The sequence below is a fragment of the Notamacropus eugenii genome, chromosome 3, assembly GCF_028372415.1.
Source record: "Notamacropus eugenii isolate mMacEug1 chromosome 3, mMacEug1.pri_v2, whole genome shotgun sequence".
In the NCBI taxonomy this organism is placed as follows: Eukaryota; Metazoa; Chordata; class Mammalia; order Diprotodontia; family Macropodidae; genus Notamacropus; species Notamacropus eugenii.
This window is the reverse complement of record NC_092874.1, coordinates 168,723,541-168,739,589: the sequence shown is the minus strand read 5'-3', so window position 1 is coordinate 168,739,589 and position 16,049 is coordinate 168,723,541. Positions and strand designations below refer to the sequence as shown.

General features: G+C 39.7%; 1 protein-coding gene across 1 annotated transcript; it reads right to left on the bottom strand.

Moving 5' to 3' along the window:
* Positions 1-3,433: 3,433 nt before the first annotated feature.
* Positions 3,434-15,735, bottom strand: UCMA (upper zone of growth plate and cartilage matrix associated). Its single transcript, XM_072653294.1, has 5 exons — positions 15,580-15,735; positions 15,149-15,214; positions 14,941-15,033; positions 11,067-11,165; positions 3,434-3,951 (listed from the first exon to the last, which is right to left on the bottom strand). Exons 1-5 carry the CDS (start codon positions 15,638-15,640, stop codon positions 3,854-3,856), a joined length of 417 nt encoding a protein of 138 aa, XP_072509395.1. The 5' UTR covers positions 15,641-15,735; the 3' UTR covers positions 3,434-3,853.
* Between the last annotated feature and the right edge of the window lie 314 nt (positions 15,736-16,049).

The window sequence follows — 16,049 nt, the reverse complement described above, 5'->3', positions numbered from 1 at the left end:
GGTACTTGTGCGGCCGCTGGAGATCCCGTCCCTGAAGCCCGCTCGGATCTGTTCCTCTCGGTGCCGCGGCCACGGCAGGGCTGTACTCAGCTCCCAGTCCCGGCGCCCAGTCCGCAGCACGAAGGACCTTTTACGAGAGGTTTGCAGGTCTCTCCGGAACAGAAATCTCCCTCGCTCCAATGTTCTGTGGCCTCTGGGTGCAGAATTCGCCGTGAGTTACTTCTTTGTAGTTGTTCTATGGGTTGTGGGTTCGGAGCTATGTGTATGTGCGTCTTTCTACTACGCCATCTTGGCTCCGCCCCCTGAACATCTTTTTTAAAGTTCTTTTAGGAATTCTTTTTGGGCAGGTGATCATTTGTCTTTATTCTTTGGGGTTGAAGAAGGCTTCTTCGCTTCTGTATCCTCCTCTGGAAATGAGCTGTGGGCTTCTGAGAGTCAGAATTTCAAAGTTATAGAAGATCTCTGAGTTTTCCTAGTTCTACCCCTACAGCATTTCTGATTACAATGGAGAGGCAGGGCAAGTAACCACCTAGCCTCCTTTGGTAGGTCTATTAGCAGAGAACTGTTTTTCAGTCTCAGAGAAAATGCATCAACCATGATTTTTATCTTGATGTAGGGCCATTATAAACTCCACTAGAGTATGTTGACCTGAGCCAAAAAGCACCTCTGCCAGCTTGCCAAGATGCTCTTCAACACAATTTCGAATGGTCAGGAGGAAAGAGGGGGACAACAGTATAAGATATGTATATGACTGCTTTTCCTATTGCAGTAGGCCCAGTAATCCAGAGAAGGACTGGTCTATGACCTCAGTATACTAAGGTTCTCTTTACAGCATTCTAGTGGAAAAAAAAAAAAGACCACAGACCTCTCCATCTAGACAGGGTCAGTGGCTTTGACCATCATGACTTAATGCTTCTTTTGGTGGGACTTGCATTTTGAAACCACAAAACCCTTTGCTTATACATACATAATCATTTCAGTCTCATCAGGTAAGTAAAAACATTAATGAAATGCAAAGGCATCAGCAAAGTCCCTGACTTCCATTTTTTTTCTATTGCCATCACATTTTAATTTAAGAGTTTGAAAAAGGGCACTTGATATTATACTACAGTGGTAGCTCAACTTTTTAATCAAATAGTTGAAACATTTCCCTCCAGCAACCTGAAGCATGGAATTGGAGTCAATGAGGCATGTGGAGTACAATGTGTTTTCCTTAACAGCCTTCTGATCTAAATGGACCTAAAGGCAGGTGAATTGCTGAGGACAGTTTATTGACTCATTCATTGGGATGTACAATGATAATCAGCCACATTTAGACCAACTTGGAGAATTTGTCTGGGAGAGATGTAGTGTGCTCTGAAAGACAGCTTGAACAGTATGTATTTCACAGTTTTTTTAAGCCTTCAGTGTAGTAATTTTGAGTAATCACTATAGTAGTACAACTCTATTGCCAGAACATAGAGAGACAAAACCATTTGAAAAAAAAAGAAAAGCCCATTGAATTAAGAAACGAAAAAAATGTAAACAACAGCAATAACGCTGAGGAGAAGAGGCCTTTGGTGTACATCTACTCATACATGAGGAGTCCAATCTCCTAAACCTTTCCAGACCTGGGGAGATGGGGAGAGGGCGGGAAGAGAAACAGGACTGAAACAGCTCAGACTTTATGAGGTAACAGTGTAGGTGACCATACTGCCAATTGGTTCCCCATCTGTTCATTAACATGCTCTTGGTGGACAGCACAGATTTGCTAACCTTTCAGGGAGCATAGTGGAAATTGTCTCAGCTTGGCTTTGGAGTCATCAGGATTCTTCCTGGGTTCCTTTTGGTCTTTGCTAGATTTCTGTCTTCTCTGGCAACCCTGCTTTTCCTACTTCTCTCTCAATCTCTGTGCTCACACCTGTCTCCCTCCTCACCACAATACCTAAGATTGTCCTTCCTTTTCCAAATTCATGCTGCCTGATGCAGTTCCTCCGCCAAGCACAACCCCCTGAATCAGCCTTGGAGCGGTCTTCAGAATCCAGTGTCCTGGAGCTTTCACTAATGAACAGCTAGCTGATCCTCTGTCTTGGACTATTTAAGCGATGCGGGAGAACTTCCACTAAAGAGAGCTAATCTCTATGATATCTGTTTTAAAGACAAGAAAAGGAGGCTGCCAGTAGAGGAATTGGGATGGAAAACAAGTAACATTGTAAAATGACAAAATGTAGTTTTCAACAGAATATTTTGTAGATGTTTTTCCAAACTTAGGAAACCTCCTCCTCTCTACTAGATTTCTCCTGGAAATTTAGCTAGTTACTTAACAAATTAATTCATTTAACTAAATGAGTCAGTTCAGAATCCTATGGACAGATCAAATAGTAGTAACACTTTTATAAGAAATACCACCACAACCAAAATATTTATATAACAAAAATATTCTGAGACATTAAACCGTTTATCTGAGATAATCAACTCACATAAAGTATCCCTAAAAACCTGGGACAGTCCTTCAGCGTTTGCTGTAATGTAGTCTAACAATAGGTTCCCCTAAAACTGAATGTTTACTTTAAGTTGCAAATTGTAATGGCTTTCACCGAGAAGAGAAGGAGGTGGAATATGACTCTTCGGCGGTTTGGATAATGGCATTCAGTGCTGGAGAGTGGTATAGGAATCATCACTTTCCCAAGGTCACAGAAAGCCTTCCTCCCAAGGTTTCTATCATGTCTATTCCCCAATCATTTCTTTATTAATTGGAATCTGGTCCTCCCATGTGTCCATGTATACTTTAAATTCAAAATTCTCTATTTCTTCATCTTTTGGATCATATATTCATACACAAGGTACAATTAGTTTCCTGGCATCTGTCTGCTTGTGCTCATTCTGAGTCCTAGTAAGGGAAGATGAATGAGTGTCCCTTGAAATGGTTTCCCTTAACATTTCCTCTACCTTCTGAAAGATGAAATTTTCAGCAAGACAAGACAAAAATGTATGAGCTCCTCGGCTTTTAGCTGAGAGAGACCTGTAGCATATAATAGGTAGCATTCTATATAGTTCTAGCATCAAAAAGAAAAAAAGCATCTAAATGGAAGAAACACAGATTCTCCTCAGAGAGATGAGTAAGACAGTTGATTTCACTCAGAGAGGTAGGATTTGAACACAGGCCTTCTGGGGCCCTTTCTACCATGATACTATCAGACCAGACTTATAGTTGGTGAGAGCTCTACCACTTAATGAGGGCTTAGCTTGGTAGCTTCAGCTAAGTTTTTCTTTGAAAAAAGTGTTCTGTAGGTAATGTGGAAATTTTTGCATGACTTCTTATGCATAATGGATATCATATTTCTTGCCTTTCTCAACAGGTGGAGGAGGGAGGGAAAGAATTCAGAACTAGAAAGAAGAATGAAAAAAATTATATTGTAAATACAGTATTCTTCAAATAAATTACAAAGCAATCTGAAAGCAAATATATATTTTATTTAGTTACTTAGTTTGGACTCTGTTCCTTTGATTAACTATCCAGCTTTGAAGAGCAAAATAAGCAGAAACTACTAGAAGTTTGGGCTTGCTGTATTAGATGACTTTGGCTTCTGGATTTTCCAGGATATACAAAAAAAGTAAGCTTCTGAAAATAGAGATGTAAAAGCCCTGACCTTCCCAACCAACCAGAGGACAGTGGACACCATGATGAGATTCTTAAGTCAATATCTCTCAACCAGTATGTCCCAACTGTGTGCGCATGTGCATGTGTGTGCATGTGTGTGTATGTTTGTGTGTGTATGCGTGTGTGTGCATGTGTGCGTGCATGCGTGTGTGTGTGGCCAACATTTATAAATGTTCTTTCACACTTCCTGATAGATCTGCTTCCAGCCTGAGATTAGATGCGATGGCGGTTATAGAGGTACGGTGGGTAAAGACCATCATAATGCCACTGGCGCCACTGCTCAATTTGCTCCCGACTTCGCTCTTCTTGCTCTGGAGGGGAGAGAATGAGACATTCTGTCATGTATCAGAGTTCTAGGCTCTTTCTGTTTCAGATGAGGAGCCTTAGCCTTTGAGAAGCCATGAAGCCACATCCTCAACATGTTGGGGTGACCAGCTAGGAAGGAGTTAGATGAGATGGGCCAGCACTGATTAGGATCACCGCGGTGGGAACTTTGGATCTCTACGTGGGGGCAGGCAACTAAGGACCATAAAACCAAGAGAAAAAGTTAAAGGGCATCATTGAGAAATGGTATGTGGTAACTGTATGCATGTGCATCTAAGTGTAAGTGACTTACCCAAGGTCACACAGGCAGCAGGCTGTCAGCCTTGTGGAAAGAGAATGAGCCTCAGAGCCAAAAGAACCTGGGTTCAAGTTTTGCCTTTAATATATGTTGGCTTTATGACCCCAGAAGGAGCTTCCTCTAATGATGTCACAGGTCTAGCCCATACTCATAGAGCCAGTGTGTGTCAAAGTGGGACTTGAATCCAAATATTCCTGACTCTAAAACCAGGTTTCTATCCATTACTCCAAGCTGCTTCTCATTCTTTAAGTATTTTTTGCTGTTCAGTCATTTTCCATCATGTCCTACTCTCGGTGACCCTATTTGGGGTTTTCTTGGCAGAGATACTGGAGTGATTTGCCATTTCCTTCTCCAGCTCATTATGCATATGAGAAAACTGAGGCAAACAGGGATAAGTGCCTTGCCCGGGCTCACACATCTAGTAAGTGTCTGAGGTCAGATTTGAACTCAGGAAGATGAGTCTTCCTAATTCCAGCCCTGACACTCTATCTACTGTGCCACCTGGCTACCCCTTTCTTTAAGTAATAGTATTAACAATAACAGTGTTAAAATAGTATGAGTTCATTCTTCCATGTTGTAGCTGGGAAGAGGCTAGAATGGAGGACCTCTTACCTTCTAACTTTGCAGAACAGTTTAGAACAAACAGGTAGAGAGGCCAGTGACCTCAGGACTACATGACCAGCCTGTTGCCCTCAAAAACATCTCACTGACTCTTGGCTTACACTGCAATTAGTCCGAACCTGCCGCAACTTAAACAGATTAAGATAGAAGCAATAGGGATCAGAGGAAGGAAGTCTACATAAAAATGCTCTTTTTAAAATTTTTTATTTTATTTTTACTTTGTGGAATAAAACAAGCATTTCCATAACATAGTATAATTTTTTTAAAGGATGGTTGTACATGAAACTGCAAATTTATTATGTACAACTTGCAATTCCTTTTAAAAATATAATGAAATTATCATGTAAATTTCTTTTTTTTTTTTATTCCCTCCCCTCTACATCCTAGAGATGGCTACTATCATACACAAATAGATATAAATGTAAATTATTCTATACATACATCTATTTATCATTCTTTCTCTGAATGCAGATGTCTTTCCTTTTATGTCCTTTATAGTTAATTTAGGAGTTTAAAATAGTCAAAATGACTTATTTGCTCAAAGTATTTCTTCAAACAATACTGCTATTACTGTATACAGTGTTCTCTTCATTCTGCTCATTTTGCTTTTCCTTATTTTGAGCAGGTCTTTCCCTGTAAAACGCTTTTAAAGGACACACCATCTGTCTTTTCCTACTTCCCTACCCATCACATAAAACAAAGGATAGAAATAAAAGTTCCATGACTTCCCTTTCACTTCTGCTCTCCCTGAACCAAACCACCTGTCAGTCTCGTGAATAAAAAAAAATATTCCTAATAAAGAGCCCTAGGTATACTGCTAGCTCCACTGAATAGTCCCAGGGCAAGAAGTGATAAGACACTTCAGTAATCCAAAAGGAGTGACTAACCCGGGGTAGATATATTAAGAAGTTATAGGTCCTTCCCTCACCTCCAACATCTTCAAAATAACAATCAAGGTTCTTAAACAATCCCTATGGATGGATCCTCAAGAGAGAGACCTCCAGAGGTCAAAAAGAGAGAGAGAGAGAGAGCCTACGTAGAGGCTGAGCACCGAGTGATGGAGTCAGGAAGATGTTAGTTTAAATTCTCTTACAAACTCTTACTACCTGTGTGACTCTAATGGTTTAAATTACTCAAACCATTTTCCATTAGAACATGGGCCCCTTGAGAGCAGAATTGTGTCTTCCTTTAGTATCTTGTGCTCAGCATAGTGCCAGGGAGACAGTAAGTATTTAGTACTTATTGATTGGCTGACTTTTGGAGGAGAATACTTATCTCTATATTTTTATCTGTATCATTTATCTCTGAGAAGCAGCCTAGTATAATAAAGAGCTGGCCCCGAAGGCAAGAAGATGTGGTTCAAGACTCAGCTGCAACACAGGTTGTGTGACCCTAGGCACGTGTTCTAGGCAACTCTCTAAGATTGCAAGTGGAAGAGTGGGTGCTAACCTGTACTGGTAAAGGGAGTTTCCTCACCAGAGAAATCCCTATACCAGTGAAATCACAGGGCCATTCTTTGTCTGTCTGTCTTTCTATGGGAGGTTTGGGGGTGGAACTGAAGAATCCTTCTACTGAATCACACTCATTAAGGGAACCTTGACCAGCAAATACACCTTTATCCTACAGCCGAAGCCCCAAACTGCCTTGTGAAAATGGCATCTTCTCTAGCTCCCAGGCCTCAACATTTAATGGACAGGCTTTTAGGTCAACTTAGCATTCTCCATGTCCCTTTATCACAGGTGTTGGGTTCCCTTTTCCCCTAAGTCTAATGTCCTTCCTGGCTTTCGCAACAATCTCATTTGCACACTGGAGGGATTCACTAGGATTATCTGTGGCTTGTACCACCCTGTGTGGAGGGTAGAAGCAGAGGAATGACCAGAAAGCCATTCTTTCATCCAGTGAATCTCCACTAACACTTGCATCATCTCTGTGTATGCAGAGTCGAGCAGGACAGTTCCCTTTAAGAACTCTTTTGGGTTTTTACCATAACCAAGGCTTGACAACCACAAATCAATATAGGAATTCTTTAAGGGTCTTAAATTCAAGTTCTTACCTGTGGAAGAGACCAAGGGAGGCTTGAGCAAGATTATTCCTAGCTCTAACGTTCCCTGTGGCTTTTTGTAGAAATGGAGTAGAACACAGAGATTCCTTCTTTTGACAAGAAGGGCAGATGGATCCTTTCCATAGACAATAGGATTATCATAATTTTACTATATTGTATTTTACTGCATAATCACACTTTTTTTGTCCAAAAACTGGGTTATAATCTTTTATCATGTAATTGTTGCATGGAATAAAAGGTAAGCAGCAGCAATAACCAGAAAAAACCAGTGCTATGTGGATTTGCATTTATCTCTTGTAATTAATTCTTAAGCCTAGCATTCTCAGCGCACTCCCATTGTCAGTATATTTCCGAAAGCCAACCTTTGTGGTTTGTTTAGAGCACTGCAGGAGTGACAGTGACAGTATTGACACTCAACCCAATGAAGAGCCGTACGAGCAAGGGGAGTGGATGTACAGGTGAAGCTGCATCTTCCTGTGCTAGCTAAACCGTACAGTTCATTTGTCAGTAATACAGTTTAGTAATAAATGGTTTTTAAGTAATATGGCACAAAAAAAGCTTCACGTAATGGTCACACCCCACTATTTTGCAAAAAAAAAAAAAACCAAAAAACAAAATCTACGATGATTATATAGTGGAATACAGAATTTAAAGAGTTCTACACAAGGTCACTCTCCTGAGCTTAAGGTCAGATCTTATTTAGTATGATGTAGTAAGATACAGTGACCATCCTGTATATTATCCCATACAGTACCATCCATCTACAGCCCAGATAAGCTCATCATTTACTGATAGAAGGGAGGAAACCCAACCTTCCAAGAAGTGAAGATATGACTATGATGTAGCCAAAAGCCCCAGGTAAGCCCAAGGTATCTGGACTTTGGGGGCACCTGAAGTTTTGGCAGGGGAAAGTGTTTGAAAAACAAGAAACAAAATCTGGGAGCTTTCTATCCAGCCCAGAGTCATCCAGAGAAATTATATGGAATCCCAGAACTACAGAGAAATTTTTAGCTATGTACAGACCTGAAACATCAAGACTTCCTCTCAGAATATATGCGTGTACATTTCTGAGTGAGTTAGTTTTTTCAGAGGCTAGAAGGCAACCTCATTGCCTACTTATGTACAGTTCAATGGGAACTAGGTGGTACAGTGGCTAGAGTGTGTGACCTTGGGTAATTCATTTAGCCTCCTCAAGCCCAAGTTTCCTCTTCTTTAAAACAAAGAGGCTAACTTCTAAGGATACTTTTGAGTTTAAATCTATGACCCTATGAATGTGCACATAGCAAGAATGACTTGACTCACTGAAAATACAAAATTTCTGTGCAAAAATATATAGAAACTTCAGTTGAGTAACTAACTAGAAAATGCAGTGCTTGGGGGCTTTTAAAAATTGTTCCAGGCATCTGAGTGATCAGGATGCATCATATACAAAGGCCATCAGCAGCAATAGTCACCATGCTGCTGTGGGAAGGTTAGTATCTCTCACTACCACTCATTGTTGAATGATTTGTGACTGTGTGTGTGCCTGGCTCATGTTTTACAGATCTCTTTTCTAATTCACTGTTCTTTGCTCCCATCCTGAGATTAGAGCCCTTTAGAAACGTGGTAAATAAAGCCTTGGACTTTTCAAAGCCAGGGATGGTAGGGAGTACTAGATACTAGAGTAAAAAATTTAGCATTTTTCCAAGCTACTTGGAAATGAGCTAAATATTCCACTGCAACCATCATCACTACTTATTGGATGAGTTGCTAAGGCTGGGAAAAAGCAGCCAAGTTCTGGCTCCTCATACAACTCCTCTCATTCTCCCTTACTGGGTTTAGCCTTGGTTATGAGTAGGGAAATCTGGGGGAATGGAATGGACAAGTAGGCAAAGTGGTGCTGAGTTGGAGCCATAGTCAAAAAATCTTTGAGGACCCACAGGTGAGTCATTAACCAAATACACTCAGTTAAAGAGATTAATTTCATCTTTTCCCCATCCTAGAATTTACTAAATGAGGACCTACTGTCACAAAAGAATCTTGGATTTCCCTAAGTGTGAAATAACTTTCAATTATTTATCTCCAATCTGTCCCACATCTTCATCTGACTACAGATATCCCCACCTGGCACCTCAAACTCAAGATATCCAAAACCAAATTCATTATTTTTCCTTCCAATTTTTTTTTCCTTCTGACCATTTTCTTTTCATGGCATCATGTTTCGCCTATTCTTTCATGTTGGAAACTCTGGATTTTCTTTGATTATTCTCTCCTCTTTACCTCTGATATCTAATTAATTACCAAATTCTATTGATTCTCCCTCTATAATATTTCTCGTTTTGGTCCTCCTCATTCTAAATTCCCATTTCCATCATTCTAGGGCAGGCCTTCATTCCCTCTCATCCAGTCTATGACAATAGCCTAACAGGTACTCCTACCTCCACTCTTCCACCTCCAATCCATCCTTCGCACTGTTAGGAACTTCCTGTTTGAACATTCTTAGCAATATTTTAAGTTAACAGCTAACATTTGATTACCTTCTAACCATTTGGATAGAATACTTTGCCTTTTCTCCAGGCTTTAGCCAAAACAAGTAGATCTCAAATAAGATTTGTAAAACACTTACATACTATTGAGCTATAAGAAATGATGAGCAGGAGAACTTCAGAAAAACCTGGAATGACTTGCATGAACTCATGCTGTACACTGTAACAGCAATATTGCTCGAAGATCAGCTATGACTGACTTAGCTCTTCTAGCAATACATTGATATAGACAATTCCAAAAGACTCATAATGGAAAATTCCATTCACCTCCAGAGAAAGAACCATGGAGTCTGAATGTATATTGAAGCATACTATTTTCACTTTTTTTTTTCATTTGGGGGGGTTGGTGGGTTTTTCTTTTTGTTCTCTTTCTTCTTTCACAACATATGTGGAAATCTATTTACATGATTGTACATACATAACCTATATCAGATTGCTTGCCATCTTGGAGAGGGAGGGATGAGGAGGGAGAAAAAATTTGAACTCAAAATCTTATAAAAAATGAATGTCGAAATTATCTTTACATGTAATTGGAAAAATAAAATACTCTTTACAAAAAAAAAACATTTAATACAGTGCTCGGTATATAGGAGGTACTTAATAAATGCTTGTTCCCTTCTCTTTCCCCTCAGGAAAAAGTGGTTCCCCAGTGTTTAAGGTTAATCAGATTAACATGTTTGTGAATAGGGCAGGACCTTCTTGAGTCAAAACTGTGAATCTTGCTGATGAGACTAAACTTCCTGAAATAAATAAACTGCCTTCTTCCTTGCAAAAGGTCAGTGACACCTCCACTCAACTTTAGATCTGGCAGAGTTTAGAACACAAAAGATGGCACAGACGCATGTGATTTGGTGCTCATAAAGGATAAGTAGAGCTTTAAAGAGACTGGTCAGCTGGTCATTCTTTTGACCTTGTGGTGGGTTCAGAGAATAGACCTTTCCATTCTGCCTCTCTTTGGAAGAGTATTTGAAAACATTATGGCTTTTTCTACAAGTGGCAGTGGTTAGAAGGTTATTTTTCCAGTAAGCAGAGAACCAACCAAAGGTCTTTTTTTCTCTCTTTCCCTCTTAATTTCTCTACCAGAAGCTGGAAAATACAAGTGGCCTGGTATCCAGATAGGCATAATTGGGCTCAGGAGAAGTATCCGTTACCATCCTCCTTTCAAAAATCATAACACACCATATATTTTTATGATATTATTAGAATTTTAATTTCAACAAATAGGCATTTTTTAATGTTTTTGTTCTGAGCTAGAAATGTCTTTCTAATGAGAGTCTCTATTAAACAACTCTCAAGCAAAAGCTGTATATTTAATGGAATTCAGCCCCCTGAGGACTCTAACAGTCATCAGTGTCAAAGATCCCTAGATGAAAAGACTGCTGGACCTTAATAGATCTGGGGTAGCGCAGCTTTGTAAACACTTTTTTACATATTGCCCTTTTGTGACACATCTCTACTTTCTGCCTTGAAGTCAGCCTCTGATATTAATTCAAACCCGATTTTTACCATTATAAAAATGCTATGGGGGGGGGAAATAATATGATTTCCACTACACACACACACACACACACACACACACACACACACGACCCTTACCATCATTCTGCTCCTCCACAAAGTTCTCAAACTCATTCCTTTGTTCCTCATAATATTCCCGCCGATGCTCATCCGCTCGAAGCTGTTGCCTGTTCTCCGCTGTGGAAGAGAATTTACAGTTTACAAGGAGGAAGGAAATGCCTCCCTGCTTAGGAAAACCCATTCATTAGCGCAGTGATTGCTTCTCATCACATCTCTCCCTGGGGAAAAGCACATATAGAATTGCACAAAGCAGAGGAAGGAGGGTGGGGTCACAGCTAACCTTCAAACTTGCCATAGACTCCCTGGGGAATCCAGAAAGAGGCAAATTATTTATCTATTAAGTGGACCTAGGCCAGGAATAGAACTCTCAGTGAGGGATGTTTTTAAAATTAATATTACTTTCATATACAAACATATTTTCCACGGCAGAAAGTCTACTTCCCGTAGCATAAAGAATGAACTGCTTTGTGATAATTCAAGTCATGTGTGTTACAGTGAAGAGTTGAAATCTCTGGTGAACAGTAACTATGCGACCTTGGCTAAGTTTCTTAATGCCTCTGGGACTCAGTTTCCTCATCTGTAAAAAGAGAGTTTTAGATTAAATGACCTCTAAAGGACCCTTTTATCTAAATCCCATGATTTTTATTGTAGGTACAAGGAAAACTAGTCATGAAAAGAAAAAGAATTTCTTTTGATGTAACTAATTTTTGATAAATAATTATCCTTATTCCTTTTTTTTTTTTGGTCTGGACTTGTGCAGTAAGGATAATTAAGCAACTTGGCACAGAATTCGTTAAGTCTAGCCTTCACTTCAGATCCAATGCATTTCTCTTATGCCATTCAGTCCCCAAAGGACCTAAATTGTTTGTTGAAATTAAAGAGAAGTAATCTGAGACATAGCCTGGAAGCAGAGAGGGACACATAGTGTGGGCTATCGGGAGGGTTGAAAATTATTTCAATCAGTCAATCAATCAATGAGGATTTATTAAGCACTTTCTCTGTGAACTAATCACAGAGGAAACAAAGGCAAAAAACATTTCTTGTCCCCAAGAGTTTACATTCTAATGAGGAGAAATATAAATAAAGAGTTACATGCAAGATACATAGTTATTGTTCACTGGGGTTTTAATTCTTCACTTGTAGCAGGACCATCACCTGCCTAGAAATCCTGGACAAGATGCTTTGTATCAATACAACCTCCAATCTCCTTAACAGTTTTAGCTGCCACTCTGAGCTGTTACTCAAATTGAGAACTGAGACTTTCAGATCTTTTTTAGATGAACTGATGCCTAGCCTTGCCTTGTACTGACTTGGACAAAATAGCACAATATTAATAATAATAACTGACATATACAAAGGGCTTAAAACTTGCAAAGTATTTAATATATAATACCATTATTTGATCCAAACTGCTTAGATAGATGACAGACAGAAAGACAGACAGATAGATAGACAGAAGGATGGATGGATGGAAGGACACATAGGTAGATAGACAGACAGACAGATAGATAGATAGATAGATAGATAGATAGATAGATAGATAGATAGATAGATAGATAGATAGATAGACGGACGGACGGATGGACGGACGGATGGATGGACATACAGATAGACAGACAGACAGACAGATGGACAGATGGCTGGATAAATAGATAGATTACTTACTAAGTGCTTATCTGTGCTTAAATTAATTAACACAGGTTTCATAGGCAAACCCAGATTTTTCTTTGTATATCTTCATGTCTCATTGTGTTTCATTTTTAAAGTAAAGTTTAATTGCTAGTTTAAAATTTTTGAGTTTTTACATTTGTCAAATAAAAAAATGTCCTTTATGATTAAGTACTCAATAAATACTTGTCTCTAAAAAAATATAAAAGTAAAGTTTTCTGGGCGCACACACTAATGCAATGTGTTGTCTACAGCTATGAAATACTGCTTGCCCTTGGTCCCAGGTGGCCTGAGGGGTAGCCAAGGAGCCCATCATTCAGCCCCATTCCCAGAAGTTCACTGGGTGTAAGTTGCCTAGTGAGACTGAGGGAAGAAGTTGCTATAGAATCCGACTGTCCACCAGGCTGTCCAGTGCCTCCTGCAGCCTATGGGGGAGCTTGCTTCACACACTATGTGCACTTGTCTATATTGAGCTCCTGAAAGGTTTAACCCTCACCTCCCTGGCTAAAGTCAACTTAAAAGGATGGCAAACATTGCCATCTCCTAAAGAAATGTCTGGTTTTCAAGTAGAAACATCTCCAGGATTTTGCTTTCTTGGAAACTACCTGGTTAATTGAAAAAAAATTAATTAAAAAAAATGTTGGAATTTGTTTTGCTTTTCTGTATATGTTTGTCACAAGGTTTTTTTCCTTTCTTTTTCAATGGGGTGGGGAGGTGAGAAGAAGATAAGGTCAATTTTCACCAGTTGAAAAAAATAAAATTTAATTGAAGCTTAGTTATGTCTATAAAATAAAAATTCTGATACCAAAATTATGTGAGGGTCACATGTTTACCTTCATATTGCAGTATTCTTTATCTAACTCAGAAAAGAGAGATATTTTAACCCTAAACTCCTTAACCCTTTCATCCTCACCACATAAAAAATTCTATTGTATTCCTACCAGTCAGTAAGTCTACTATGTACAAGACACTATGCTATGTGCAACAAGGGAAACAAATTATACACATACATGAGCCATCTTGGCATAATGAACAAAGGGCCATGTTTGGAGTCAAAAAGACCTGGGTGCCAACCTTACTTCTGTCACCTTCTGGCGGTGTGACCAAGAACAAGTCACTGAACCTCTCAGTGCTCCAGACAACTCACCAAAAACTATATTTTTAAAAACAAATTAAAATGTTTTTCAATTAACAAAAATCTAAATCTTCTCTCTTACTTCCTCTTCCCATTAAAAGAAAAAAAACAAAATCCTCATAACAAATGTGTAAAGTCAAGCAAAACAAACCCCACATTGGCCACGTCCAGGAAAGGATGCCTCATTTTACAGTCTGAGTCTATCATCTCTCTGATAGGAGATGGACAGCCAGCTTCATCATCGATCCTCCAGAAGCAGGGCTGGTCATTGTTTTGATCAGAGTTCTCAAGTCTTTCAAAGGTGTTTGTCTAAGACTATAATGTATTAGCAATTTGGCGCTTCTGGGGATTGAATTCCCCGCGCTGATAAAATTACAGGGTCAGACCAAAAGACAGACAAAAGGAGAGAGGGAAAGCCAGAGAGAGAGAGAGAGAGGGAGAGGTAGAAATGGACAGACTGAGACAGAGACACAGAAAGAGAGACAGACAGAGACAGAGAAACAGAGAGAAAAACAGAGACAGAGATGAACAGACAGAGACAGACAGAAGAGAGGAAAGAGAGAGAAAAAGACAGACAGACAGATAGATGATAGATAGATAGATAAAGAGAGAGAAAAAACATCAATACATCAGTACTCCAATTTTCTCAGATTGGGAATATCTTGCACCACTTCAGATAACTTAGTAAATAAGTCTTAGAAAATTGTATGACTTAAAGAGGTTAAGAAACTTGCTCATGGTTACCCAGCTAGTAAATATCAGAAGTCCTCCTGATGTCAAATCTAGCACTTTCTCTACTCTGTGTCACTGCTTCTTCCATAATAAAATGACATCTATGGATATGAAAGGCAAACATCAAATACATGCAGTTATATACCAGTGTGTATGAGGATAGACCACTAAATATTGCTGGGTAGTATAGTAAAGAAAGAAAACCATAACAAAAACATATTTTCAATTTCAAATGAATGAAAGTCCCTTTTTTATCTTTTACCCTCAGTCCAACAATTACTCCTTCTGGCTCCTAGGAGCTAACTCGGGAAAAGGAGACAGAAGGGAAGTTGGCATAGTGATTATCTCCTCACCCACCGTTCAGCTCATCCCGGGATTTGATGGATCTCTTGCCCCGCTTCTTGAAGAAATTAGAAGCATCTGATTCCTGGAGAAAGATCTTCTTCAAATCTGGAAGCAGAAACATTAACTAGTTTCAATAGGCACAGGGCCACCAGGATGTTCTAGGGACAGATAGCAGAACATGGTGGCTTTCCCTCTTTGCTGAACTAGCAGATCTACTCACTTTCTTTGTCCTCTTCTCCAGCTGCTTGCTTAGAGCCCACAGCTGCACCTTCCCCAGCCTCAAACACTAGGTGAAAATAACACAGAGACAAAGTTGAGTGCAATGAAGCAGCCCAGCATCCCTTGGGTGAAACCCTTAACCCACATGCACAAGGTCATATCCTTAAATGCTGGTTTCCTAATCACTAGTTTAGGGAATTCAATTCTCTCACCTCTAAGTGACAGGACATACCCCTTCCTAGGAAACCACAAAACTGGCTGCTCTGTGTAATTTTCTTTAGCGCACACACATACACACACACACACACACACACATACACACACACCTTCTGCAGCAGTCTAGAAAATACAGTTTCTCAGGGCAGAAAATATAGATTTATAGTCTTTCTTTGCTTTTAAAAGAGCTGGGGTTTCTCTGTGGCTCATACTTACTAGCTAAAAGCACAAATGCAGTGAGGCAGGAGAGGAGGAGGATTTGCTTCTGAATCATCATTGCTGAACTTAAGGATTACTCCTTGAAATAACAGAAAAAGAGGAAGCAGGTTTGGGAGATTCAGATTCTTATGTCAGGCAGATTGGAAGGAAGGGAGGAAGGGGGAAGGAGGCTGGCAGAAGAGATGCCACTGGTGAGTAAAGGGGAGGGGTATGTATTGACTGTGGCTTCAATTGGCTGTTCCTGGCCGGGGTATTGGAGATGTTTCAGGCAACTTGAAAACATCTGCAAAAGTTGAACTTAGTGTAAGGGTTATTTGGGCACCTAGAATGGCAAAGCCCGTACCACACCTGCCAGTCATATGGTCCTAGCCAAATGATGTGCTGCTTAGAATGTCCAGGCCAGGAGTCAACTTTCAAATAGCAGAAATTTGGGGTTCAAAAAGGCCAAGAAAGCTTCTTGTATACTG